General features: G+C 38.4%; 1 protein-coding gene across 1 annotated transcript in view; it reads right to left on the minus strand.

The window, feature by feature from the left end:
• The window catches only part of TYR (tyrosinase), a 55,809-nt gene extending 38,636 nt beyond the window's left edge, over window positions 1-17,173 (minus strand). The window contains exons 1-2 of the mRNA XM_062577999.1: window positions 16,331-17,173; window positions 5,144-5,360 (exon numbers count right to left, since the gene is read on the minus strand). Of these exons, the coding sequence (XP_062433983.1) occupies window positions 5,144-5,360; window positions 16,331-17,173 (1,060 nt within the window). The remainder of the gene's footprint in view (window positions 1-5,143; window positions 5,361-16,330) is intronic.
• Window positions 17,174-26,540: the final 9,367 nt, after the last annotated feature.

The following is a 26,540-nucleotide window of genomic DNA, read 5'->3' on the forward strand; positions in this document are numbered from 1 at the left end:
GAATAGTCTTTCTGGTTCTTTGGTAATGACCCTCTGGGACTTGCCAACATTTTCTCTGTGTGCATCATAAATTTACCCAGAGGCTGAAATTCTGAACTGCATTAGGAATGTTGGCTGTAGGCTAAAACTTTTTTAATTAGAAGTTTTCTGTTGGAAAACTTCATTTTGAGAAACCATTTTTCATGAGCCATATAGATCACAGTGAAAATACTGAGAAAAGTTTTCCTGAAAAATCTCTCATTTCAGAAAAAAAAGAGGAAAATGTCCTATTAAAATGAAATTAAATTTTGAAGTATTTGATTTTTTTATTCCATTATTTCATGACAGAACAGCAGTACCGATACATAACTGTGACAGACAGTGGAATGCTATGACATGACTCGACTTGATACCATTTGTCATGAGTTAATTCATGAATAATGAAAGTAATATACATTTTGAGAAATAAAAAATAAAATGCTCCTTTGTCACTTTGTGCAAAACTTAGGAGGCGCTGATTAGAAGGCACTGATTTTTGTTTGAAGTTACCGTGAATAGACTAATTTCAAATGTGGAATTCTCCCACAAAAAATGGAAATTCTAAGCTTTTCAGCCATCTCTTATTCTTAGGAGGTAGCATTAAAGGTGACACATCAAAACTGTACTGTACAAAGAAGAAACTCAACAATTTCACCTACAGTCGGTTAGTTCATTTCTGATCTTAGCATATAATTTTGCACAGAAGTCCACAATAACATGCCTAGGATTGGAATAGTCCACTCTCATCTTCTGTTCCATTCTTCTAAATGACCACAGCTGTTTTTCTTTACAGAACAGTAGGTGGGGAGTAAATCTAACATGGATGTAAATCAGGAGTCATTCCATTAGAGTCATGGGCTCATTTCTAGTCATCTTTTGTAAATCTAGAGCAACACCACTAAAGTCAACGGAATAGCTTCGGGTTTACTTTGTATCTAAAAGAGATTAGAATTTGACTTTATATTTATTGGCACAAATTTGTGTAAACAAGTAAAGAAGGATTGATATGCTTTTTACTTAGAAAAGGATGCAAATGTTAGGAAATGTAGGAGTGTTAGCAGGTTTGTGAGAATGCCATCACATAGAAGTGGTCCGTGGCATAGTAAATGCAAGCTGCCAATTTAAGTTTGGCACCTGTACACAACAAAAAAACTAGCTAGACCATTAGTAAGAGAGGAGCTAACAAGATCAATTTTCCTTGGCAGTAAAGCTGGCTTAAGAAGTTCCCACCATCTTTTCTAACTTTAGCTGTGTACTCTTGGCTTCATATTGAAGTTCACTTTCTTGTTACTGGAACTGATACTAATTTTTATGAACCTGTGGTGTTAAGTTGATTGTTGAAATTATTCAGGTTAAAAATCAAGTATTCTCAAAGAAAGAAATTAAAAAGCTGTCTCAGAATGGCACTTTGTCCTGTGGGATAAGGTCCATCTCTACACTAATGTAGATAAATGCCTACTGAACTAGATCTGGCTTGCATTCAAACAGACTCATCACCAAAAAAGTCCCTTATCATAGAACTATATCAGCTTCCACTCCAGTGATCACTGATTGTAACAAAATGTTCTTATGGAGAGAAAGGTAACATCATGGTCACCATCTTCTGGAAGCTTGTGTCCTATATTTTCTGAGATGAATCCATCTTGATCCAATTTCCTTCAGAAACATGAATGACCTCTTTAACCACATGATTATCCGTGCTCATTGCACACTGTTTTTCCCTGACAAAAAACCTCAAAATTACTTTTTAAAAAACTTCCATTTTAAAGGGGAATTTGGACCTGGGAAACTGTGAGAAGTTAAGTGATGAGCTTCATACTACAGTAGAAAATCTCTCAAAATATTCAAAAGGCTTGTAGTATACAGCACCCTATGCAATTTCTTCTGCACACGTGAAGAGAGTCACTGCATTTGATGGACAAATTCTGTCTATTGTTCTGAAACTCTCTGTATTTCATAATTACTGCTCATTTTCTATTTTAATGTAAGGGAAAGGGGGGAAAATGGAAAAAACATTGAAGGTGATGTTGTGTCAGGTCAGCAGATTTTGGACAATTTACAGTCTTTGCCCTGATCATTCCCCTTGTCAGTATTTATTTAGTGTGGCAATCTAGCTGTATTAAAGTTAATCACTAGTGCAAGAAAATGATTAATGAATTGAGAACATGCAGAAGGGTCAGGACAGTATGTTGAGAAGAATTTGTGTTAATGAAAATGATGACTTTTAAGGCTAAGAAGCTTTGTGGTATATTGAGGTAAGAAGAGTCTTCACACTACAAAGCCATTATGAAGACACTTAGTGTCTTATGTTTTGTACACTGCACTTAGGATAAGGAAGTCATTCAAAACATATATATGCAGAAGGAAAGGAATAGTTTAAGTTTTTTATAGGATTCACTCTCTTATGAAAAGAGATAGCACAAAAATTAGCAAAAGAGTAACCATATTGAGCAACAGCTGGAAAAAGATTTCCCTGTAGAAGCAAAGAATAGGGGAATGATAGTTGTGCTGCAAAGGAATAGTCTAGTCTTTTGGAGTTTTCAAGAATCATTTTCAGGAGAATGGGACAAAAATGTCTTCCATGGAATAATCAGAGATGTCTGCTCCCAGGAGCCAGCTGCTTGAGTTTTACGAGTAATACAAGGCTAGGAGAAAAAGGTGGGAATTATTTTCATGAAGGTATGTGATTCTGCGGTGGTTCTGGATTCTTTTGATCTTCACTCTCTTGCACACTAGCTCTTAAGCATGATGGATCTTCTCTAGCTTGGCTACAGGAGTTAGGCAACAGACTGGAACCTGGGAATTGCACTGGGAGCCGGACTACAAGCAAACATGGTCACTTGTTTAACAGGATTCTCCCTGGAAGAGAGAGGACTACAATACTAGGGTTTATTTGGTTTCATCGCTACAGAGCTTTCAAGGAGGGGACATCCATTGTCTCAACTTTCCTACTGTAGTCCAACCTTTCAGCCTCCCTCAACATGAATCCTCAGACTTGCAAAGGGTCTTCTTCACTGCCTGGAGAAAAAGAGCAGTTCAGTCTATTTTCTTCCCTTTCAGAATCACATAGGAGGGATCCTATGGGTGCTGTAAAAGGCCTGCAGCACCTGCCAGGGATGCCACACCTATGCAGTCTGATAAAAAGGCATGGATTTGCTTTGTCCCTCCTCTGAGCTAACTAGATACTTCCAAAAGCCATGCAGTGCTATGCCTGAGATAACATATACTGCTTCACAGCTGCCACTGTATGGCTAGTAGATTGTATGTGACTTACATCCATCCTTAAGAAGTGACTTACATCCATCCTTAAGAACATGAGGTTTTGTCTCTAGTCTGTCACAAGAATTACCTAAATCATCTGAAGTCCAAAATAATCTATTGGGGGCAGCCCCTCTATACCTGGCATTGCATTTTCAGCACTGCAAATAATCATGGTGGTGAGCTAGAACTTCATATCCTCATTAGGAGAAAGATCAACACTGTACAGTTTTACACAGAGCAGAGGACTGAGCTGGAGGCATATTTGATCTACCAGAGCTCTTTTCAAATGCAGTGACATTGTTGCAATTCAAACTCAAGCATGGCACTCTTCATAATGTGTTTGGAAGATTATGCTGAGATGTTTGACTATGAGTATGTACACTTGCCGTGAAACTAATGTAACAAAGGCACAGCAGTGAAGAATGGATTTGATCGATTAATGAGACAAAGCACTGATTCTGATTTTAGAATTAAAATATCTTCTTCTAGCCTCTTTTGGGGCTATAAGTGTTTTCTTGACCATTGTGCGATTTTGTTGAACACCCAGGCTACTGCCTTTTTAAAAAATAGCTACTGTCATTTTTAATAGGAAAAAGTATGTGCTTTGTATGTGTTTTTTTCAAAGCACAGTATTTGAGCTATAGCTCTATTTAGCCATCAATTTACACTCAACATTGACCAAACTGAGGTGTTGCCTTTTTTTCTGCAAATACTTATCAGGTTATCCTTAATTAACCAGCAATCATTAAAATGAAATTTATGCCTCTGAAGTGAGCATATCTCTGAAGTGAGCAGTCCATTTTGACTCTACTCTCTCAGTAAACCCATCCCAGCTCTGCACAGCTTTCATAGACTGAGCCTTTGCTTTTGCTTACAATGCTAACAGCATGATTGTAGACCCTCATTATTTCACGACTTTACTGCATTTCGCTTTTCTCTGCTCTTCCTATTACTCTATTGCATCCACTCTATTTCATATACTTCATACACTTCAACAACCAAACAAATATCTACTCAGTTAAATCACCTTTTTTTCCCCTAACTTCACTTGTTTCCCATTTTAAAGGTACAAGGGGTAGCTATGTCCAGAGCTGGAGCCAATCAATGCCTCAAATCTCTTTTGGCTTCGTTAGGTAACCTCCACATTTTTCACTGTTTTTAGAGCAGAATCTGGTTCATATTTTTATCTGAGAAGGCTTTGTGGCATCCTACACAATAAAAAGTATAATACTGATCATGTTATAAGCTTTGATTTCTTGTCATCACATCAGCTCCTATATTATATTATTGCAGCCCTTGTAAGCTGCTTTGCAAGCAAAATTCTCTGGGATACCAATGAAAGTACATCCTATTTGATTCACCAGACATATGATACATCAGGGAAGGAATACTTTTTTGATAACTATCAAAGATATGCTATCCTTGTTTACCAGCAGCAATTTAGCAAGATTCAAAACATATTGGATCGTTAGATAGTGAAGATTAATAACTAATCCTTTAGGAAAAGATACTAAAGGTCATATTTTTCATAACCCATGTGGTCAATGGTTAGGATCCTGTGTAAGTGAATTGTTAGACTACCTCATTTTATGCAGTGCTGCATTTCTTTGCTGTGCCTAGTGCAGATTATTGCAAGTGACAAGCTCTCCTAATTTTGGGGTCTGATCTAGTCTGTAGTACATACTTACTTACTTTAATGCCTTTAGTGCGGTTCTCCTTGTCTGTTGCTATTCTGAGAGAAAGTATAACATTTTCCTGAGTTGTGTTTCATCAGTCATCTCAAACTGTCCAAGATTCAAAGGCTCAAAACCCCAGAAAGAATCAATCTATGGATAGAAATAGCACAGTAGAATAAAAAACTTACCTTCCAAAGTGTTTCGGAAACTGTAATTGGCCATTTTATCCATGGATCCAGATTCATACTGAGTCAGAGAGAGACAAAATTCAACTTCAGCTGAAGATGGGAGCCTTGGTGTCCTTGATTTATCATTGTTCCCAGGATTTCGCAGTATAGGCCCTTCACTTGTGGCATTGCATAAAGCCTGTTGACTGTTATACTCTTCAGATCGAGTGCAAATTACCTGTGTAAAACATTTTCTATTAGTACAGTTACAGTGGTTGTAAGAGACAAAAGCAAAGAAAGATTTTAATTAATTTTTAAAAGAGTGAAGTAAGTGTACAAAGTAATCAGTTTTGTTATAAGGAGAGATTAATTTTAAAATTTTCTGTGTATGATTTTAATGTAAACTGGGATATTTAATAGAAGATAAGTCTCTGCCTTGATACATATTTTGAAATAATTCACTAGTTCATGTCTGAAACTGTCCATATGGACTGAGGTAACATCAATTCTCATTTACACCCTTGTAGAGTCACTGTGACTAAGTTCAGTACTACTAATGCAGCAGAACACAAAAATATGCAGCTGCAGTCACCAAATGGAGACTTTTGACTTCAGCAGATGGAAAAGGAAAAAAGTCATAATTGCAGAGTTTTGTCCCCACACTGTAAGGCGGGAACTCTTGGAATATGGAAAAATATACATTATCTTTTTTTCTGAAAATATCTGTTCATGCTTTGTTAGGCTAACTGGGCTCTATTGCACTGTGTCTAGATGATATGTTATATACTAAAAGGGATAAGATCCTGCTCTATCCCACACAAGTGTTTTGGGAATTAATATAACAGAAGCTGAGATGTCATAATGATGGGTATTAGGAAAAGACCATGGGCACAGAGATGGATACAGATACTAAATATTGTCAGATCCAGCATGATTTATAAAAAAGTTCTGGGTTCACAGGCAGATTCAATTTACCATGGCATAACAAGTCATCATTTATCAGATTATCTGTGGAAATTGTCAGTCCAGTTTCAGACTCGTGGAAGTGCAAGGTGGTTCAACACAACTTCAAACAATGGTCGGGTAAGTTAAATTCCTTCCCATTTCCCATAGGTTAAAAGTACCCACACAGATTGTCACTGTTACTAAGATGGCGTTCAATGTCTTGCTTTTTTCAATGTCTTTTAGTGTCTTTAGTTCAATAACTTGTTACTAAGGACATGGGCACTCTGACGACCAAAAGCTTCTACAGTAACTACAGAGAGCATCTCACTACATCCCTGCTTGTTTATAGAAGTGATGAGAATGAAAGTGGGATATCTTTTCATATCTTGGTTCAATAAATGCACTGGGAGTTAGCACACGTACTAACTCACCTTCCTACTTTATTTTGAGGAACCTGCTTGACAGGGAGTCAGGATGGAGGAAAATGTAATGACAGAGTGACATGTGGAAGGTTATTTGGATGATTTGGTGGTCTCTTCTAGTGGTACAATTGATGGATCTATGAAACAGTGGCTCAAGACTTCCAGGAGCTGTTCTGTATGCACCTCAGGTGATGCTAAGGGTCTGAAACAATGCTGATGTCTCTTGTTTTTCTTTTTCTAAAAAAACCCTCAAAAAGAAATAAAATTCCAAACAAATCAGAGATCTCTTCAAAATATAGAGCTCTGTGGTTATCAGGTAATCAGTGAAGTTAATTAGAACATTTTGCGGAGAAAGAACTGATCTCAATATTGAGTGATACATTGTAGTAGAGAACACATAACACTAAAACCTAGAGATGTCTTTCATCCTGGAGATATATTCTACTTCATCAACTGAAACAATGAACAAGAAGCTGAGTGCAAGCAATCGTATTTGCTGTGAGTGACATGGAAGAACATGAGAATCCGTATTAGTAAAGGCAGAGAGTTGGAGGTTCATTTTGCCAGCACTAGCTGTGTACAAACTGTCAGACTACAGTAACCTTGAGGGCTACCTCTACAGTTAATAAATAGGGAGAGGCCTCTCCAGAGCGTGATTCAGCCTGCCTAAATACCTAAGTGAGAGTCCATACTTCTGGGGCTCTTTCTATTGACTAAGTCAACAAAAGAAAATATATAAAAATCCAACGTGGAAACTGTCTCTGGACTGCAGTTATTAAAGGAAGCAAAATTAAGAGTGTTCAGCTAGCTTAGTGCTCTGTTTCTGCATTAGGATGGGATGAATCACACTGTGGAGGCATGGATGTGTCTCTGTACTAACTAAAGAAAGAGCCAAAAGCAACTTGCCTCGCTTCTTACCTAACTTTTGAATGACTAGAAGGAGATGAGATGAATCCTATTCTAAGCAATTTGACCACAGATTCACAGAAAATGTACGACAGAGTTGGTAATATAACCTAGATTTCTTACAAATCTGGCATTCTTATATGATAAGATTTCTATGAATATGAATCTCATGAATAAATTATCCTCATCTTTTTTTGAGGAGATAAGAAAACTTATCAGAGAAATTTATCCTTCGAGACCACTCTGTTAACTGCAATTTGTCATAGCTTGTTAGAGCTACTAAGGTGCCCTTGGTAGCTGTAGGTAGGAGTCGTCAAGGGAAGTTTCATGTGTACTGGGCACAGCACACCCATCGAGGGTCACCAAAGGGGGACAAGATTGTTCCTCTGAGAGGTTCTTTTCACAATCCTCACCAAGAAGGGAAAGAGTGAGTGGGAGAGACCTGCAGATGTAAACACAAAACATACTTTTTTATTATTGCTTTCTCTTAATTAAAGAAAAGTTTGCATTCTTGTAGTTCATCCCAGCTGGAACGAAAATAGGAGGATGATTCAGACTGGGGGAGATTCTCTAGTAATTTTGTGTTTAGAAAAAGTGCTTAGTCCTATTTATCTACAACTGCACTAGTCAAAAAGGCAGGTGTGCCTTGGCTGGTGGATCTCAACCCATTTCCCAGACTGTCTCTTTGCTCAGAGACTATATGCACGTAAGTTTTCTGCCCAGCTCTTTTTTCTCAGGGCCTTATCCAATGCTACTTCTGGCTTTTCTGCTATGCCATCTCTGTCCTTTCATCCTTCTCTCTCTGCTGCTCGGTAGATATATCCGTAGTACATCCTAAAGAGGAATCACATGTTCAAGATGAGGCTATTTGGCTGTTTAGACAAGAAGTCTTTTAGTATGAGCTTGAATGCATCTAAAAAAAGGAACATTTCCCCATTCCTTTGTTTGTCAGTTCCAGTGGGGTTTAATGCAACTCAGTGCTATGAGGCTTATAAATGGATACAGTGCTATTTTTTTTTCCTATTTATGTCTCAGTGTAGTCCTCATTAACTGATTGACTAATTATATGTAGTCTAAATAGAAGCCAGATGCTATAAGACATCCAGTGACGCAAGGTCATGAAATGCCAACATAAGGAATGAAAATGCTTTTTGTGACCTTTTGCTATTTGTCCTGAACTAAAAAATTAAAGTCTGGCCATAAAAGTAGCCTCTATGCTTTTCCAGAAAGGCATAATTTAGGTAATACAAATTATCAGTCTGTGTTATTATTTGCTGTTTTACTAATCTTGTGAAGTGAAAGTGGTAAGAGCATATAAATAAGTTAAATGCTTTTAGTGGTCTTCCTGGATTTAATCTGTAAAATTTATGCAATATGGGTCATGTCATTGCCTTCTTTTCATTCCGTAGGAAAACTTTCTACTAGAAACATGTTTAAAGACACGATTTTCCCCCCTTTTTTTGGAAGAGTTCTGAGTAATTTTCTTCTTGTCCTGGAGAACGCTTAATACCCAAACTGCACTGAGTGCCCGCTCTTCAGCACGTGTAAATCCACCGAGTCCAGGGAAATTTTTTAGGCAGATGCTCTGAAACGAAGCTTATGTAAGTAGTTAGCAGAGCAAGCACCAGTAGATGGCACTCCAGAATATGAAGCAATTGCTCTCGGGCCTTGTAAGCAACCAAAAAAAGGAAAAAACCTCAGCACACTGCAGTTGAGATCTTCCACACAGCTCTTTTTATCATTTCTTAGAAAACAGACTGTAAATGTGTGGAAGCGTTGCTGCTGTCTCGCACCTTTTTGCAAATGGGAAACCCTTTTACCTTTCAGTATGTAACAGGCTGTGCAGACCAGCACCTGAACCTAAAGAAAGCGAATTGCTTTGCAGCAATCTTCAGCTGTGTTCAGTCCTTTGTCTGCTATTTTTAAATTCAAAGCTTTTGGGGTTTTGATGACAAATTCTTTGGGGTTACTTTGTACTTATTGGATCTGTGCTCATGGGGATACGCAATACGTCCAACATACACCCACACACCTGGAACAGGTGATTATTTTCCTGCGGTATTGAAGGAGCTGCTCAGCTGCAAACTAACCTGAAGTTCACTAGTTTGCTAATGAAGTAAGGCCACTCAAAGTGTTAATCTGCACTTCTGCACAGGGCTTCCTTTTAGAGATGATCCCTTGCTTTGCCTTGTTTCTGAGCCCACTGAGCACAAGTCCAGAAACCACATATGCATATATTCATAATACTATGAATATTATACTCCAGCTTAAAATACACTGAAAGAGCTGGTTCAGAGTACAGGCAGAGCAACCATGTGATTGTCCTCACTTGTTTATTGGACACATCCCAGTTCTCCTGAGGGCCAGAATGTGGGCATTGCTGGGTGATGGCATTTCTGTGTGCCCAGTTTTCCTGCAGATATCTGAGCTGGAGCCCTGAGTCACACTACAGAGCTGAAAGAGACTTTGCACTGTTTCGGCACTTTCCTCTGCTTATTCTCACCCACGTGCTTGGGAATGGCATTAAGGTGCTGTCCTCATACCTGATCTAAAACATGCAGCAGTTGTAAAGGGATTTAACTTTTACTTTTGGCTACATTAGAGCCTAACATAGTCTAATCTTAGCTACATGGCATCCAGAAACCAATTACTCATTCAACTAGGAAAATGCAAGAAAAACTCCAAATAATCTGTGGCAGAACAAGCAGTGCTTTGGGGAGCTTGTTTTTATAGGCAGAATTTTAAAATGTGCTATAGCAGACCAAAGGATTTTGAAGAGACTATGTATATTTATATCTATTTCTTCATGAATATTAGCAGAACTGGAAAGATAAAACAGACAGAAAACTGAATAAAAGAAAATCTGAAAAGTAAAACTTCAAAGAAATTCTAAGAACCACCTTTATGCATATGTAAGGTCATAAGTCATCTCTGTGACCCTTACCGCATATGCATGAACTGGAGGAGCTACTAAACTCAAGCTGCAAGGTGATGAGACAACACAAAGTGAGAGCACTGAAACAAGCCCAGACCCTTCGAGGTGTTTCCTCAGTCTTCAGTAAACCTGGCTGAGTTTCATCTTTTTGCTCAGAGTCAGTCTGAGGGATAATTTACGTCCCATTCAACACCTCAAAATGATGCTGGGGTGGAGTAGGAATTTCAGTTATCAATTACTGCTGAAATATTCATTCATATCTTCTGGTTTGGCAGACTGTGATTCGCTACTGCCTGACTGCTGCCAAGCTGTACCCTTTTAGTGTTGCTTTCTCCACGTCTAACACAAATTCACCAAGGCCAATACCTATATCTGCAGGTAGGTTTCTTTTTTTGGTGATTTATTAACAAATCTCAACTTTTATGAAATTCCCTAGCTATTAATTTCTATAGTTCTGATTATTTTTCAAACTATACAGCTCCTGAGCAACCACTGCCATATGCTAGATAATAGCCTAGCAACCGGAGGCCAAATCAATGCTTTCAGCCACCAGTGATCCCATGAAACCACTGGAATTTGAGATTTCAGCAACATAAGGAGTCTGAAGATGTCCAACTGTCTTTCCCTGCCGTGCGTAGATCCTGATTCCTTTGGGAAGTGGAATAAAGACTCAGTCCTGTTTTTGCATGTAGAGATTACCTCTTTGCAACAGGAAATGTTTCAAATTTGTAATCTATGTAAGCGTATCATTAGAGGCTAATCTTGATAAATTCTTCTTTGATAGTTGCTTGCTCCATTTCAGCTGTTGTCTTTTAATTTACCAGCCTGTAGCTGGCACCAAAACCTGTAAGTTGCAATAAAAAACTAAAGTTTTTTATTTTTGAGTTTGTAAGATTTTTAAAAATATTTGTTTATTTATGAAATACTTCTTGGTATTTTTGAATTTATGAGATGTTCAGACATCCACAAGTAGCTGGATGTGGGACTGTGGCTGATTTGCCTATGCCTCCGATGTTAAAAGCATTGGCTAAAGTGTGAGACCCTGTGAAATAGGTTCAAATGGGATTTTGTAACACTTATGCAGCCTTTGATTTGAGCCATCAGCAAAGCTTGGCATAGAGGCCAGAGGTAACAGAAGGGTCCTGTGGTAGTGTATTTATCTCCACATCAGCCCTGTGAGCAAAGTGCTTTCTCCTTTGATTACAGGTAAACGCTAAGACACAAGAAGAATATGGCTGGATGCAGGAAAAGGCTCAAATGTCACAGGACTGGTTTGTGAGTACCAAATACAGAACGTGAAAATCTGAAACATATTCAACATTTGGCATTGCCTAAACCTCCACAATATCAAAAAAGACACATCAGAGATGCCTCTTCTAGAAATTCCTTCTCACTTAGTCGCTTGGGGCACCCATTTGAGAAGTAAAAAGTGGTGAGTCAAATTCCCTAGGGCAGAGGGCAGAGAGCAGAACCTGATTCCCTCATTTCCTGTCACCACTAAGATACATTTCCTACTGCATATTTTGTGAGAAGAATACCTAATTCCTAGAAAGAGTTTAGGATTACTAATGCCATCACAGCTGTCTACCTTTCCATAATTTTGAGCAGGATGCAGAAATGTCTATCTGTATCCCTCTCCTCAAGCTTCTTACCATCCATCCATGGTACTCAGCATCTCACAGTGAGGATTTAGGACTGGGATGTGTTGCACAGGAGGAGATGGGCTCCTTTCTCAGATATGTCAATGCCCCCAGGTAGAAGCTGGATACAACAGCAGTTCTTGTTGTCTTAGAATCAAATAGATGTTCAAGTTTACCTAGAAAGTCAGTGATATTTATTCGAAGTCCTAGGCTAATATCTTAAATTGTTCTTTCCATCTCTGTCTATTGACAAAGACCTAAGAAGGTTAAAACAAGTGAAAAATATTTTTGAATCAAAAAAAGGCTTTTGGTGTTTGTATTTTTGAAAATTTCTTGCAATTTTTAAAGGTGAACAGAAAATAATGCTTTGAGACTCTCAGACTATTCAGCTAGCAATTCAGCTCCCAGTAAACTGTGCTTAGAATTAAGTAACTGTATCTGAATAATCAAATTTAATCTTTCTTATGAAGATGTGTTTTCAGGTAATGGATCTAAAGTACTGCCGCTGTTCGTTCAGGAGCATTATACCCGTTTTATATCGGTGTAAATTGTTTCTCCTTTGTAGCATTTTTGCATTTGTAAGTGGTTCTTCAGGGTGATGCAGAATTAAGTGCTAAGGGAAATTCTCAGTGCTTGGAACAAAGAATTGGCTCCAGGCTTACACCAGTACAGCTGAGAGCAGGCAGCCCTCCACGCTATGCAATTACTTCTCTCAAGTTGCTTTTCTTTTAGAAGAGATAAAATTCACAGCTAGAGTCGGTGGCCTGTTTGCCACAACAGCAAAACTAAAACTGCACTTACATTTTGTCGCCTCATTTTACTCATGATCTATCCAGAAAACCGGAGGTGGAGAAGCGGTGGGAAGGAACCCAAATCTGTAATGTTAACTCTCAACAAAATTTGAACAATTCTGCTTTTATTTGCAGGGGATTTGCTTGGATTATTAATTTCACTGATTTTGGTAATTTATCCAAATAAATATTTCTTTGAGTAAATCTTTTATCTTGAATAATTATAGAATGAATGAATTTCTATCTATAGAAATAGTTATATAATGAATATAGAAATGCTAAAACAAAACAAAATTCTCAAGGTGTCATGAAAAGGTTTCATTTTCCACCTTGCTTTCTGTAAGTCTATATGGTGTTGCAGAATTGGTAAAGCATTAGCAGGTGTCATACAGTCCTAAATAAATCTGAATTCAACATTTGAATCATCACAAACGAGTAACTGAAAGCATAAGAAAATCTTTCCCACCCACCCTGGACATGAACAAAGGAAGCAAACAAAAGCAATAAAGTTTCCTGATAATCTTTCTGGTAAAAACAGAGGGAAGAATCAGAAGTTTCACCTAGATGATAAACATGAGAAGCAAGTGGACAGAAAATATTCACTCAGCTAAGTGGTTACAGCAGCATGTGGAAGAAAAAAGTAAAGGGAAAGCTAAAATTTCAGCATGTATTCATGGGTATCCATGTTGCCATGGCAACTTCTCAATGGAATAAAGTATTTTCTCCTTTCTTTAGGGATTAAAAAAACCAACAAGATGCTGCTCCGCAAATAGGCACTTTGCCTTTTAAAATAAATCCATAACTATTTCTTGAGCAAATCTATTTCTGAATTATACTAATATAGCAGGTGTTACTCTGTTATGCTTTGAAAAGACATTTTAATTCTGAAAAGGACACTTTATTATAGATATGTTATTCAAAAGGTTTCTCTTGCTCTCTCCTTTTTATTTTGTATGCTTATTAAAAACTTGAATTCCTTCACATCCTTCATATTTCTGGATCATCCTCTTCCCCCTCCTTCCCCTCCCTTGCTGTTTAGCTACAGAGCTTGGATAATCAGTGTATTCTGCAGCAGATCTATGGCTGTTTTCTGGTTGAAGCAAAAGCTATTTTTGCTCCCATTTGATTTTCTAGAGTAATATTCTGATCTCTTATTTTGTGCTACTCCAAGGAACTGCATTGACTAAAATTTTTTCTGCCACGAGCAATTGTTAAAATTTGGGTTCCAGGCCATTAAAGAAACATCAGGTTGTCTTATACCTTCATCACAAACTCGTTGACTGAAAATGTAGCTCTGTTCAGTCTCTTTCTTTCACTAGATAGGGCAGAAGAGATGTAAATAGATACAAAATGTTAAAGAGGAATAACTCCCTTGAAGGTTGTTTGTAGTATTGTTTTGGAAATTTTGATAGTGTAATATTTCCAGAAGTAGCTGAAATAAAGTGATTAACACCTAGTTTCAAAAGCGACTTGGGAGATTTCAGCATAGGACTTAGGTGATGTTACATGTACACTAACACCAAACATGCTTTTAATGTGGCACATTTTTTATTTTTGTGTTTTCTGAAGTAATTCAGAAATATCTGTTTAACAAAATTTATTTCGTAAATCTTTGCTTTATTTTCTGAATATATCCATGGGAATTCATTTTAAATGGTAAGTTATAAACCCAACTTTTTGTTAAATATATTCATCACTATTGGTTAAGTGTCTGAGTATTTATGAACTACCAGGATGAAGAAATTCTAAGAATCTGGATGTGATTAACAGTACCTTTGAAAAAATGAGGTATACGTACTATCTGATCTCTCCAGTGCTTTTATAAAATATTGATATCAGCTTGCTAATTTCTTGGTAATATCTGCTTCCTGCTTCTTTGATTATCATATCCAGTATATTGTATTGACAACTCCACTTGACCCAGGTAGCCAGCTCAATTATAGTTTCAATTTATTCCACTTTGATATTTGTACCATTTTCACGCAGTTTCATGTAACTATTTAGCTCAGTGTGGAACAGCATCAGATCCATTTCATTCTGCAAAGGCAGTCTAATTAAATTAATAGAGCTTATCCAGATCCATACTGTTAGAAATAAGCAGACTCTTTGCATATGACATCAATATACATGTTCATGGATATATCTACTTTATGGCTATGTCTAACCAGTAAATTTAAATGTGATCAGGAACGTTCCTGGGAACTGAAGCCAACTGACAGGAAATAGCCATGTCTATGCTGGTAAAACTGTCTTAGCCTCCCAAACAGAGTGGCTGTATGCAGTGTGCTAGAAAGGGACCCTGAAATATTTTAACCCTTGAAAAGTGCCTGTCTGGGGAAAAAAATTAATTGGTACATACAAAATTCATGCCTTAAAAATGTCCTAGAATAGATATGTTCCAATACCTGGGAATGCTTGAATTGACAGATATAGACACAGCCTATATTATTCAGAGGACATAAGTGATGACTAAATCCAGTATAACCAGCCAAATAAGTCCAGTTAGTCAATGTTTTGTGATGCCAAAGTATTGCAGAGCTGCTGGAGCTTGTATCTCTTTCAATTTCCACTAAATGACTAAAACTACCCAATCTTCATTTAAGATGATGCTACAGAAATAAACAGAACAAAGCTGTGTTTACACCAACATAATCATATACTTCAAAGCCAGAAGGGACTGTAGCTATTGTCATGATGGAGTATGTCCATGCAAGCTGACAGAAATTTATCATCGTATTTCAGGCAATGTGGTAGGTTAGGAGAAAGTCCCAACAAAATCTCCAGTAGCACTCAATGTGAGAACAGTGCAGTTCAGTTCAGCCATGTGAGACCATACCACCTCTGCAAATACATAACAGTTCCTTGGTTTATAGACTATTTTTGCACTGCATTTAAGCGGCAGAAATAACTACTGAGTTTACTTCTTAGTAAACTTTGTAAACTTTGTAAACTTAGTTCCTTTGAGTACGAGAGATAGATTATTATTTTTTGTTTGAACTACTGATGTGAATGGCATAGGCTTTTTTTTGTACTCTAAAGATTAATTATATATATTTTTTGAAAAATCTGAAACTAGACAAGCTTAATTCCATAGTTTTTAACTCTTGGTAGAAAAAAGGTATTGGAGGGAGAGGCAGAGCCTCTGAAAACTATTTGCTTCTGTTTTTATTGTTCAGTTGGTAACTGTCTTGCACTGGTTATATACCAGCAATTTGTGTACATAAGTCCTGCTTTATATCTCAGCTGTTACTTGAGCTGACCCAAGCCTGGCCTGCAGACACAGAGACATGACCTTCCTCCTTCCTGTCTAGCTTTAGGTTCTTGATTAAGCTGCTGAGTCCTACAGTCAACAAAGAGAAACAGATAAGCAGCTCTAAATGATGATTAAATCCATGTAAAATCTGATTTGCTCTCTGGAATTGCTTACTTTCTCTCCAGGAATTTCTAAGGGAATCCAACGTGGCTGAGCTCCATACTTATGCACCTCACTTAAACATCTGAAGTCAAATGAAATGATTCTATCATAAGCAACTCTGCCCTTACCTTATCTTACCTCAACCTGTCCTTACCTGCCATGAGGAGAAGAATGATGCTGGGCTGAGTAAATTAGGGTTGGTGGGATGTCTGCCGCCCATGTATTCATTGGTGCAGACAACACAGGACTCAGCATCTCGCCAGTCCCAGTAGGGGATGGTGAAATTCTCATCACCTGTTATTTTCTGAATCTCACGTTCCCACAGCAGCAGAAAGGCACGATGCCAAGGCAGAAAACCTGGGGCTTCATGAGCAAAGTCAATGTCCCGCCACACATTTGACCCACCTAAGAGCGTGTCTCGAGAAGCATAATAATGCATCCACACAAAGAGATCGTACACGTTGATGTTCCGGAACATGGGGTTGGAGCCATTGCTCATCTGAGCATACGTGCCAGTAGCAATGACATAGTCCCAGCTTGGGGTGCTCTTCGCCAGGTTGAGGTAGGCGAGGAACTTGTCCTTCTCACTAGTGGTGAGCTGGAAGATGTTTCTTCTCGTTCTCAGTCGTCTTTCAGTACAGCTGACTCCTGAGAAACCAAACTTGCATTCCCCACAGCTGAATCCCATAAAATTGCCTTTGCATTGACACGTCCGATTGTAAAACACAGAAGGCCAATCCTCTCTGTCATCCACTCCTGAGAAAGGGTACTGTGGCCCCAGTGGCGCTCGAGAGAGAAGGATGTCCTGGCAGGACCCTCTGCCGGAGAGCTCCCCACAGGGGGACCCGTCTCCATCCCAGGGAGGACAGCACTCCTTCCTCAACAAGCTTTCGGTGTTTGCACAGGCTCTGGGGAACTGCCCCGTGCAAGGCTGAAGGATCGCTAGCAGAAAACCCATGGCAAACAGAGACATCCTCCTAGGGCAGCAGGAGAGCATTGGCGTTATGCTTCAGTGCATGAAGAGCTCTGTCTGACTCCTTCCAAAGTCCTGGGCATGAAAGAAATTTCTCCACGCTACAGGGAACACTTCACTGCACCCTCCAATATTCTTCCCCATTCCTACCCTGGGCACATTTACACACAAAATACAGTTCATAGTTAATCTGATTATCACATGTCCTGGGTGAAAGCCAGGTGACTTTTCTCCCCACCCCTTACAAGTTTCAGAAATACAGGCACTTATTATTTACATTCATCTTCTGCCTAGCACATGACTGCTTTACTGCGGCAGTTGGGGAGGAAGTAAAATTAAAATCTGGACACAGAAACAACTGTCGGCTCCTCAAATTACTTGTTTGATCATATGCATTAGAGTAAGCGATTGTTTAAAAAACAGATAGCATCAAACCTGAACTGTTAAATAAGTGCAGCAAACATAAAAACAACAAAAAGTATTTTGGGGGTAAACTATCTTTTTTGTAATTAGAAGTAAACACAAAGTTAAGCCAGATAAACTGTGAACATGGGGCAGAACCAGAATAGAGGATTTGGTGTTGTTTTTTTGTATTTCAGTATAAGCTGAATTTCTCAGGCCGGTGTATGGCAAAGCAACTTCACAGATGATGATTACTTGGAGAAAATCCATTTGTTTCCTTGAAAAATATCAGTGCTTTAAGTGTTGACACCCCATACAAATCTGCACTCAAATTTTCTCTGCAATTTTGTGGGGAATATAGATAATCTACTGAGAGACTTGTGGAAAGCATTTAAAGCAACCACCTCCTGACCTGGAAAATGCACCTCAACTCCTGTCTTTCTCCCATCAGGAAGTTTGCAAACACCATGTCTGTGTGTTTTCCCCAGTATTGGTCAACCTCCAGACCACCCGTATCTTCTTTCTTCTTCTGCATTAGCCTGATTAGAGTTAACTGAGCTATATGAAAGGCATTAGAAGTTGTGCATACTTTGAAGTTGCCACTTGAAGCAGAGGGACGGCAGTTGTTTTACTGCTGGGCAAATTGCACATGAATTATCCACAGTTTTCTTCAGCTATCATTGTTATTAAGGAGACACTTCTTCTTCTTTTTTTTTTTTTTATTTGAACATCTTGAATTATTTCCTTATGTTTACAGAGAATCTTAGTAAGTCAGGAACAACATATAGACGAATGAAATGAGAACTTTGCTGGGATATTATGCCTTTTGTTGGGATCAGCAGGTCATCACATGACTGTGCTGAGGAGCACGAGGCACTTTAATCCTGTTGGCTTCCACGCCCCAGATATTCAGAGAGATTATCCCTGAGTCCCAGCACTGGGGAGCCTGTGGTGGGGGCACCTGGAGAAGAAAAGGCAAAGACCGTTGTTTTCTTTAAATTATTTCTAACCACAGGCTGATGTCTACTGTTGTTTGACTGATTCCTCTGGTTTTCGTGCTAGATTTGTAAGATAGATTTAACCACAGAAATGTTACTTGTTTGAGTTATTTTATTTTCTCTGTGTCTGGCTGTTTGGAAAACCATTGCAATCTATTTCATTTACTGTTCCTCCCATGGAGGCTAGTGTAAAACTAGTATATATGAGAAACGACACATCTTTGAGGATAATGATATATAATTTTTAATATATACTAAAAAGCTACAGGGATTGGGAAAGACTTGAGGTAAAGCCTCAGAGTGAAGCAGAAAAGTACTCACATATATAATTAGATAGAGGGTCACACAAAAAATATGTGCAAAGCCTTATTTTTATATTCTAATGATAATTTATGCTCAATGTTAAAAAAAAAAAACAGGAATCTGATCCTTGACAATTGTCATATGGTGAGTTTCTGAAGCAGCTGGTTAACAGAGGAATCCTCTGTGAAAATGTATGAAAGAGAAACTCTGAATGAGAAATGCGATTGATAGGTGGCATACGCCCTTCGTGACCTACTATTGAACAGAGACTTTTTTTAATCAGCTGTCAGTGGTTCAGATAGTATTTGAAAAATCAATCTCACCATGCATCACCAGCTGTAAATGTTAGCCAAGTAAGAAAATATGTGTGCCTACTCCCTTTTGCATGCCCGAGTCACCAAAACATGGAATAATCAGAACAATCACACCTTACATCTTGGCAAAAATCTTGTCATTAAAAAGATTCAGAGGATTTTTCATTTATCTTATGCTTCAGCCCCTCACTTCTTCTTTTATTGTCCATTTAACACAACCACATTGGACTAAGTTTGTGGATGAGCTAAGTTTACTCTCTTTGCCTGCGAAATCTCTTGAGCCCACCACCAATGGATTGACATAACCATGTTGTATGCCTTGAGAGACCCAGTTCTCACCTCTTAAGTCTTTGCATTTGAATACGGATCAGGACTTATCCATTTGAGGTCCACAAAAGGCTAACTGGCTCATCAAATCAGCGTGATTAAGACATACCGCTTTCTGCATTCAAGAAGATGCAGTACAGCAATCTGGTGATCAGCACATCCAGCTTTATTCGACTCCAAGGAATAAATCACTAGGAGATGCTTTATGGTTGGGTATAGAAAGGGCAGTCTTCATCAGTGGACTAGCACAGAGTTTTGCTAAATCTTAACTGCACCCTCAAGTTTCAGTTAGAGGATTTAAAGTATCAGTTTCAGTGAGGAACACAGTAATGATAATATTTATTACCTATAGATTGGTATTCTTCAGAAGGTCCTGTAGTGCTTTATAGAAGTCAAAAATTATGGATGGGAAAACTCACTACTCAGACCCAGAGCAGTGAGATGACTTTGTCAGATTCCCATGCTAGCTTACTCGTGGCATAAAGAAGAGATTTCCAGCACTATACTTTAATTACTAAACCAGACTGTTCTTACAGAGACCACCTGTGACTTTCTGATACGGTTATAGCAAAGGAAAGGAACAATCCAAATAACAATCAGTAGTATTACCTGAGAGTTCGTATTAACCTTGCAAAAATAACTCTTGGTTCCTCAGATCTGACCAGGCTGATCTTCAGAAGATTTTTTCTCAATTCAAAAGACATTGGAGTAAATTTCAGTTCTGGATTGCTAGCACTGAACCAGTCTCAATTTCAGGTGATATTAGTGGGTTTTCAAAACTTCCAACGCTTGGATGACACTGTGAGGTTAGCAGCTGTCAATATATATTAGAAGTTTTTTAAAATTACTTGTTTACACTTTTTTTAGGAAATCTGTGCTTTTACAGTTCCATTGTTCAAGTTGAATAGAAAAAAAAGAAAATTGAGATGGAAAAAAAAAGAGGGGAACATAAATGTAGCTATTTTAAAAATCAGTATCAAACTGTGGCAAATCAAACTAATGAATGAAAGATAAGATAGTCCATTAACCAGTCAGGAAATCTGATTCGAGAAACCAACAGTCTCAAATTATACTCTCTGGTCCTTATCTGCTGCTCACCTTCCGTGTCCTCCCACACTGTCACAAGACTTCTAGCTTCAAATATTCATCTGAGATTCATCAACTGTCTGTGGCCCCGCTGAGCTTGCATTTCATTCATCTGAAGGACAAAACATTGTTTTTTTCTCCTGCTCTATGGCCCATGTGCCGGATGGAGTGATCAGTCTCCTCAGTGGTTCATCAGCGATCTGAGCCCAGCTCCTGGCAGCCAGGAGTGGATGCAAGAGGCTGCAGTACTCTGCAAGGGATCTCATCACCGAGAAGAGCTTGCTCCCAAAGAGGCCATACTCCTTTCCTTGACTTGTCAGACTAATCCTCTGTACCACAGCTTAATGAGGCCTGATGCTGGGGTGAGGGTTTTGAAATGTCTGTGTCTGAAATCTGCAAGGGAAGGTGGCCCAGTTTTAGAAAAAGAGAAAGATAAGTGTATCTGAGTATACAACTAGAGCCATGAGATGAAAAAGAGAGGTGGATTTAAGATGGTAACATTCATACACGTCACAGATACCACGTTGCGGTCAAAACAAGAATTAAAAATTTGCCTCCTGGTTGCTGGTAAGTGGGTAGGTGAAGGTTAAGAAGAGTCCCACTTACCATTAAAGCCATGAAGCAGCCAGATATTTAAGCATTACACAAAGAAAGATGAAAATATTCCATTTCTATTTACAAATAATTCTTTATATTTAGTTACTGAAAGAAATCAAGTTTCTGATAGGAAAGTAAGAATTTCACTAAGTTCATTCCTCTTAATCAAGGATCTTTACTAAAACTCAAGGATCATTACTTAAAAATAGACTATAAATTACCAGTAGTCATATTTTTAGTCTAAGACAAATGCTTCCACACCTTTTGGAATGATATTTGAAGATAAAGCTTAAAAACCCGTTTGGGTGTATGAAAGGAATAACTTCAGGCTGAAAAATGGTTCTGAATGCTGTTAAGTAATCAACTCTTAACTCCAGAGTAGCAATATCCAGTCAGCACCGCTAACGTATGTACCTGTGAGCATATTCAGTCATGACCGGGGTGATGGGCTTCTAATCTGAAAGTCAGCGCAGATAAAATTCGATTAAACTTGGTTCACACAGCAATTTAAGCAAATCCTTCCCCTCACCAGCCCTTCCCCTGAACTCCTGCAGAAAGAAGTCACAGATGTTCACAGCGTTTTGTTATCGTGATCACTAGGAGCGGTTGCTGCACTCGGGGATCAGCCGCCTCCTGACAGCGATGCAATATGGGCCATACGTAAACATCCAGTCTCAGCGCTGCTGGATCAGTCGGCGAAGACGAGGCCAGGGCTATAGTTTTATGTTGGTTTTATACTCCCTGTAAGAGGAGAAGTGCCTGTTCCGGTATAAACTTAAAGATATGGATAGATGGTATTTGATAGGGTATAAAGCCTACTGGAAAAAAAGTCGATCTGTCCTTTTAACAACATTGAGCCAATTCCGAGTTCTGTTGTATCGGTGGTTTGATATGCCAGTGACCACAGCATTTTTGCTCTGATACTGGGAGCTCAAGAGACAGACTTAAAGCCTCTGAACAAAGTACTCAAGCTGATCTTATCTCAAAACACAGGCTAAATATTATAGATTCTAAATCAAAAGATTCTGCAATCAGAACAATAGAACTATAAAAGCAGCAGCAAAAGACAAAAAGGAATTTTGTCTTGTTTATAGACTGATGATAGTATTAAAGTAGTTACTAAGCTACCAATTTATATGATTTAGATGATTTAGTTTTTTTGCTGCAGGTCACACAAAATCTGTCAGATCTCTACCAGTCTTGATGACAGGACAGCAACTACAGGGGATGCTGAAGCAATATTATCTATAATTTTGTTACACTCCACTCCACCTCAGCTTTCAGCTTTTTGCTGAAACATGCAACCTGGAGTTCTGGCTTTTCAGAACAGCCTAGGCAGAGTGGAAATTTAGGTAAGTGGGTTTGAATGCTTCCTATCAGCTTTCAAAGGAAAAGTACTGTACAATTTTTTTTTACTACTGTGCGAGTGATCTGTGAATTTAATCTTGATGGCAGGCTAGGACCCAGGTTTAACTAAGTGGGTAATAGTGAGGTGGTTCAGGAAATCCCTGATTCAGCTAACAGCTTACTGAGTCTGACAGCACAGCAAAGTTGTTCCATAAGCTTCAAGAAAACTATTTACATTTTTTGCTGGGTTGATGTTCTGCTTATTTTCCATGGGGGACTGGCCTGCTCAGGGGTTACACAATTGCTCTGACTGATGTAAAAGTAGCATGGGAAATCACTAGGGGAGAAACAAGACTGGTCTTTGGTCTTTCAGAGGGCTCACCCATTTTGCAAAACCACATCCACAGTCCTCGTGACAGCCCCCCCTCAGCTATGCCTTAATCATTGCTGCATCTTACTCTAGTGGTTATAACCTATGATCGTACTCCTCCTTCTCAAAGTACTTTCATAAACGTACCTCCCTGCAAGTCGACTGTTTCCCACCGCGCATGCCTCTTCTTCAGAAACAACTTATCTAATAAGTGCCACACTCTATTCCTAGATTCCTCTAGGCCTTTATTACAGAATTGTCCTGCTCCATTTGCTGCAATTGTCCTGCTCCAATTGTCTGCAGAGACACAGAAAAATAATAAAAATTCATAGTGGCTTCCTATTTTTGTTGTTGTTTTAGTTTTGGGGGTGTGTGTGCATGTGCGTGTGTGTGCCTCAGAAAACAGATAATCAGATAGTATATTAGAAAACATGAGAATGACATTTAGCACAGAGCAAATCTCAGTAGCTCCTGGTGCTAAGGCAAACAGGGCTAAGCAATGTCAAAAAATAAATTTGGAAAAGCAATGAGAGAATCAGTCAAGACAGGTATGTGGGAATAAGCCAGATGGGACCCTCTGAGGCTGAAGTGACCTCATATAACCTCTCGTGTGCAGGACTCAGCTGGATTCCATGAAACCTTGCCTTTCCTTGCAGATGGAAGGGGTATCTGTGCGTAAGACAGATAGTTCATATTCATATTTTTCTCTATATGTCTAAACATACATCCATTTAGCCATAAGTTGGTTCTTTTAACATGCTACCAGAGTCCTTTAAATACTCAAAAACTGTGAGGAGAATGCTACAATTGCTCTAAAATATGTCTCAGAGATTTGCTAAGGTGAGTCAAAACTTTTTGGATGAGAAAAATAGCTGTTCTTTTCATATCTATATATCAGCTCTTAAAATGCAAAAACACAGTGGATGTGACTAACTGTGGAAAAAATATGTACAGAAGGAATCAGTCTCACATGTTCCATTCAGATTTTGTCCTTTGAATACTCTTTTATCCTGGATTTAGTCCTTTTAGTACTCTCCTATTCTGGAATATTTATTCTCCTGTGGCCTTGAAAAACAATTTGGCCGAGTAAACTTGCATGTGAGCTCTATAAACTCAAAGAATTTTTATTTGTAATGAGTTCTTAAAGTCCACAGCTTTTGCTTTGCCTGAAACTGCTACATCTTGTTGCTTGAGGAGCATCCTCTTGTATAAGGAGCAAATCAAATAAAACCAGGCTGACCGAGGCTGCAATGCACAGGCACTTTCTGTGAGCCACTGTGAGAGAAAAAAACTGTGGAGAGTGAATGTTGCCTAACCTTCCAGCCCACTACCCACAAATTTGCTTATTTGCCAGATTTTCATGCAGGAGCCTACTGTGCTGCAACGGGTGAGGAGCAGTCAACCGCAGAAGTCCAAAGCGCCGGTGGGAGGGTGACTGGTGTCTGACTTCCTCCTGCTTCTCCCTGCTCTGCACAGTGGAGATGATCATGTGGTTCTTCAGTCCCAGATCAATGCGGGGAGAAAATGTAGATAATAAAGTAGGCAATTATAATAGCTCCACTCACATTTCTATTAATTTAAACCTCTCTGCAGCATGTGGAAGATAAGAGAAAAAGACATACATTGTTTAGAATTCAAAAAATCTTATTAACCTTCCATAACTGTCTGACAGTACTCAAAGGCCCAGCTACACAAAAGACTCAGAAATATTGGATGTATTCTCTGATTTTTTCTCCCTTCCAAATAATCAGTATAATGAAGGATCAGACTGTAATGAATTTGACTTTCTCTGCAGAACTTTACTAATTAACCACAGTTAAATAAATATATAAATAAGACCTTGACATTCAACTTCAATTTAATGCAAGTAGGAGATAGCAAAAACAGTTTCTTGTGATGCAAACTCTCTGAATAAAGAACAAAACATCTTAGTAAGATATTAAGCATCTGAGGGAAAAAAAATTCTTCCAAAGTAGTGTACCCTGATTCTGATAACAGCTGAAAGTTTTAAGTAATGCAGAGAAGGTGAATAGGGAACGATTTTTCACATTTTTTCCCTTATTCTTTGCTATCAGAATGCAGTACACTCAAATCATGCAGAAAGAAATTTTTATTCCTGTAGTTAATCTGTTAGAATCCTTGGTACAGGACAGTTCAAGGTTGTAAATTTTTCAAGGTTCAAAAACTGACCAGAAAGATTCAGGAAGAATATTTATCAAGGCCTATTTAGCCCAATCACACTACCTCTGGCTCAGCAAGTCTCTGAACCCTAAACTGCTTGAGGGAGATCGCTCTAGAGAAAGGTCACTACATGTTGCTGTTCTTACACATTTAGCACATTTACTTTTGTTCCTTGTGGGGGTAGGCTACTAGACAACATGATCATTCAGTTTGACCACTCTTGTGATGAAACTAGATTAAATATTGCTGCACTGAAGCCAGTGATATGTTTAGCACAGATTACAACCTGTATCTCTTTCAAATTCAATAGCAAGGATCTGAGAGTGATTAGAAAGGAGAATTCACAAAGTGGCTACCGTTAGATTTTGAATCTCCTTCACAAATGAAAAAGTAGATCTTTTTTCTAGTTCTCGGAAGAAAAAAGTAAAGAGCTAGACAAAAAAAAATGCAATCCTTGAAAAAGACTTCTTCGAGGAGTTTCACACTGATACTGTAAACAGCATCTTTGTCACCGTTTATAGGTCCTGGGAGACTTAGTGTTCCTACAAAGACACTTGAAAGAAATGAAAACCCCAGTACATTTCTGTAAGTCCTTTCTTCTCCCCAAGCCAGACAAGATACAGTCAGAAGATACCAAAAATAGTTGGGGAAGGGAGCATGGAATAGTTTTGTAGAGTACCAAGGTACGAAGTAAGACAAATTCAAGATGTTAATTTAAGAAGAAATATGTTTAGTGTTGCTGAGATACGTTTAAGAGATTCTTCTGACTAGAATATTTAAATTAACATTTATGATTAGTCACAAAGGATGTACTTGGCCCTAGAGCAAAGTTATCATTAAAGTCTTCTTTTCAAAATATGATTCCTTCAAAAATGCAGATCCATCAAAATCATTAAAGTCTTGAGGGGAAAGACTCATCTCGGTAAGTATGAAGGACAGATTAATAATTAAAGTATTGATCTGGTAGGTCACAGAGGGGAGAGAGGAGAAGTAAAAACTTCAGAGTGAATTTCCAAGGTGAACTTAATAAAGTTCTTTGCATTTTTTACAAGCATACTTTAAAAATATCAAAAGTCCTCATGCTTATACCCGGATCTGTATGTCACCCATTTCTGTGTCTTCACATATGGTAGGCACAATGTGCTTATCTCCCTAGATAAAATATTTCTCTACATTATAAATGCATGGATGCTATTTTGTGTGTGTATGTTGACTGGCTAGGGGCCTCTCCAGAGGTCCCTTCCAACCTTATTGATTCTGTGATTCTATGAAATGAGCTAGAATACAGTAATAGCATATAATAAATACACACTATTTCAGTGATAGTGAAAACTTACTGATTTGCACTAGCCTGGATATTTAGAGACATTTGGGCTGAATGCCACCAACAATAAACTACGTTTTTCAAGTAAATTCAGTGCCAGATACCATAAAGGTTTTACTGGAAGAATTTTTTTTTTTTTTTG

The sequence above is a fragment of the Rhea pennata genome, chromosome 1 (genome assembly GCF_028389875.1).
Source record: "Rhea pennata isolate bPtePen1 chromosome 1, bPtePen1.pri, whole genome shotgun sequence".
Classification (NCBI taxonomy): Eukaryota; Metazoa; Chordata; class Aves; order Rheiformes; family Rheidae; genus Rhea; species Rhea pennata.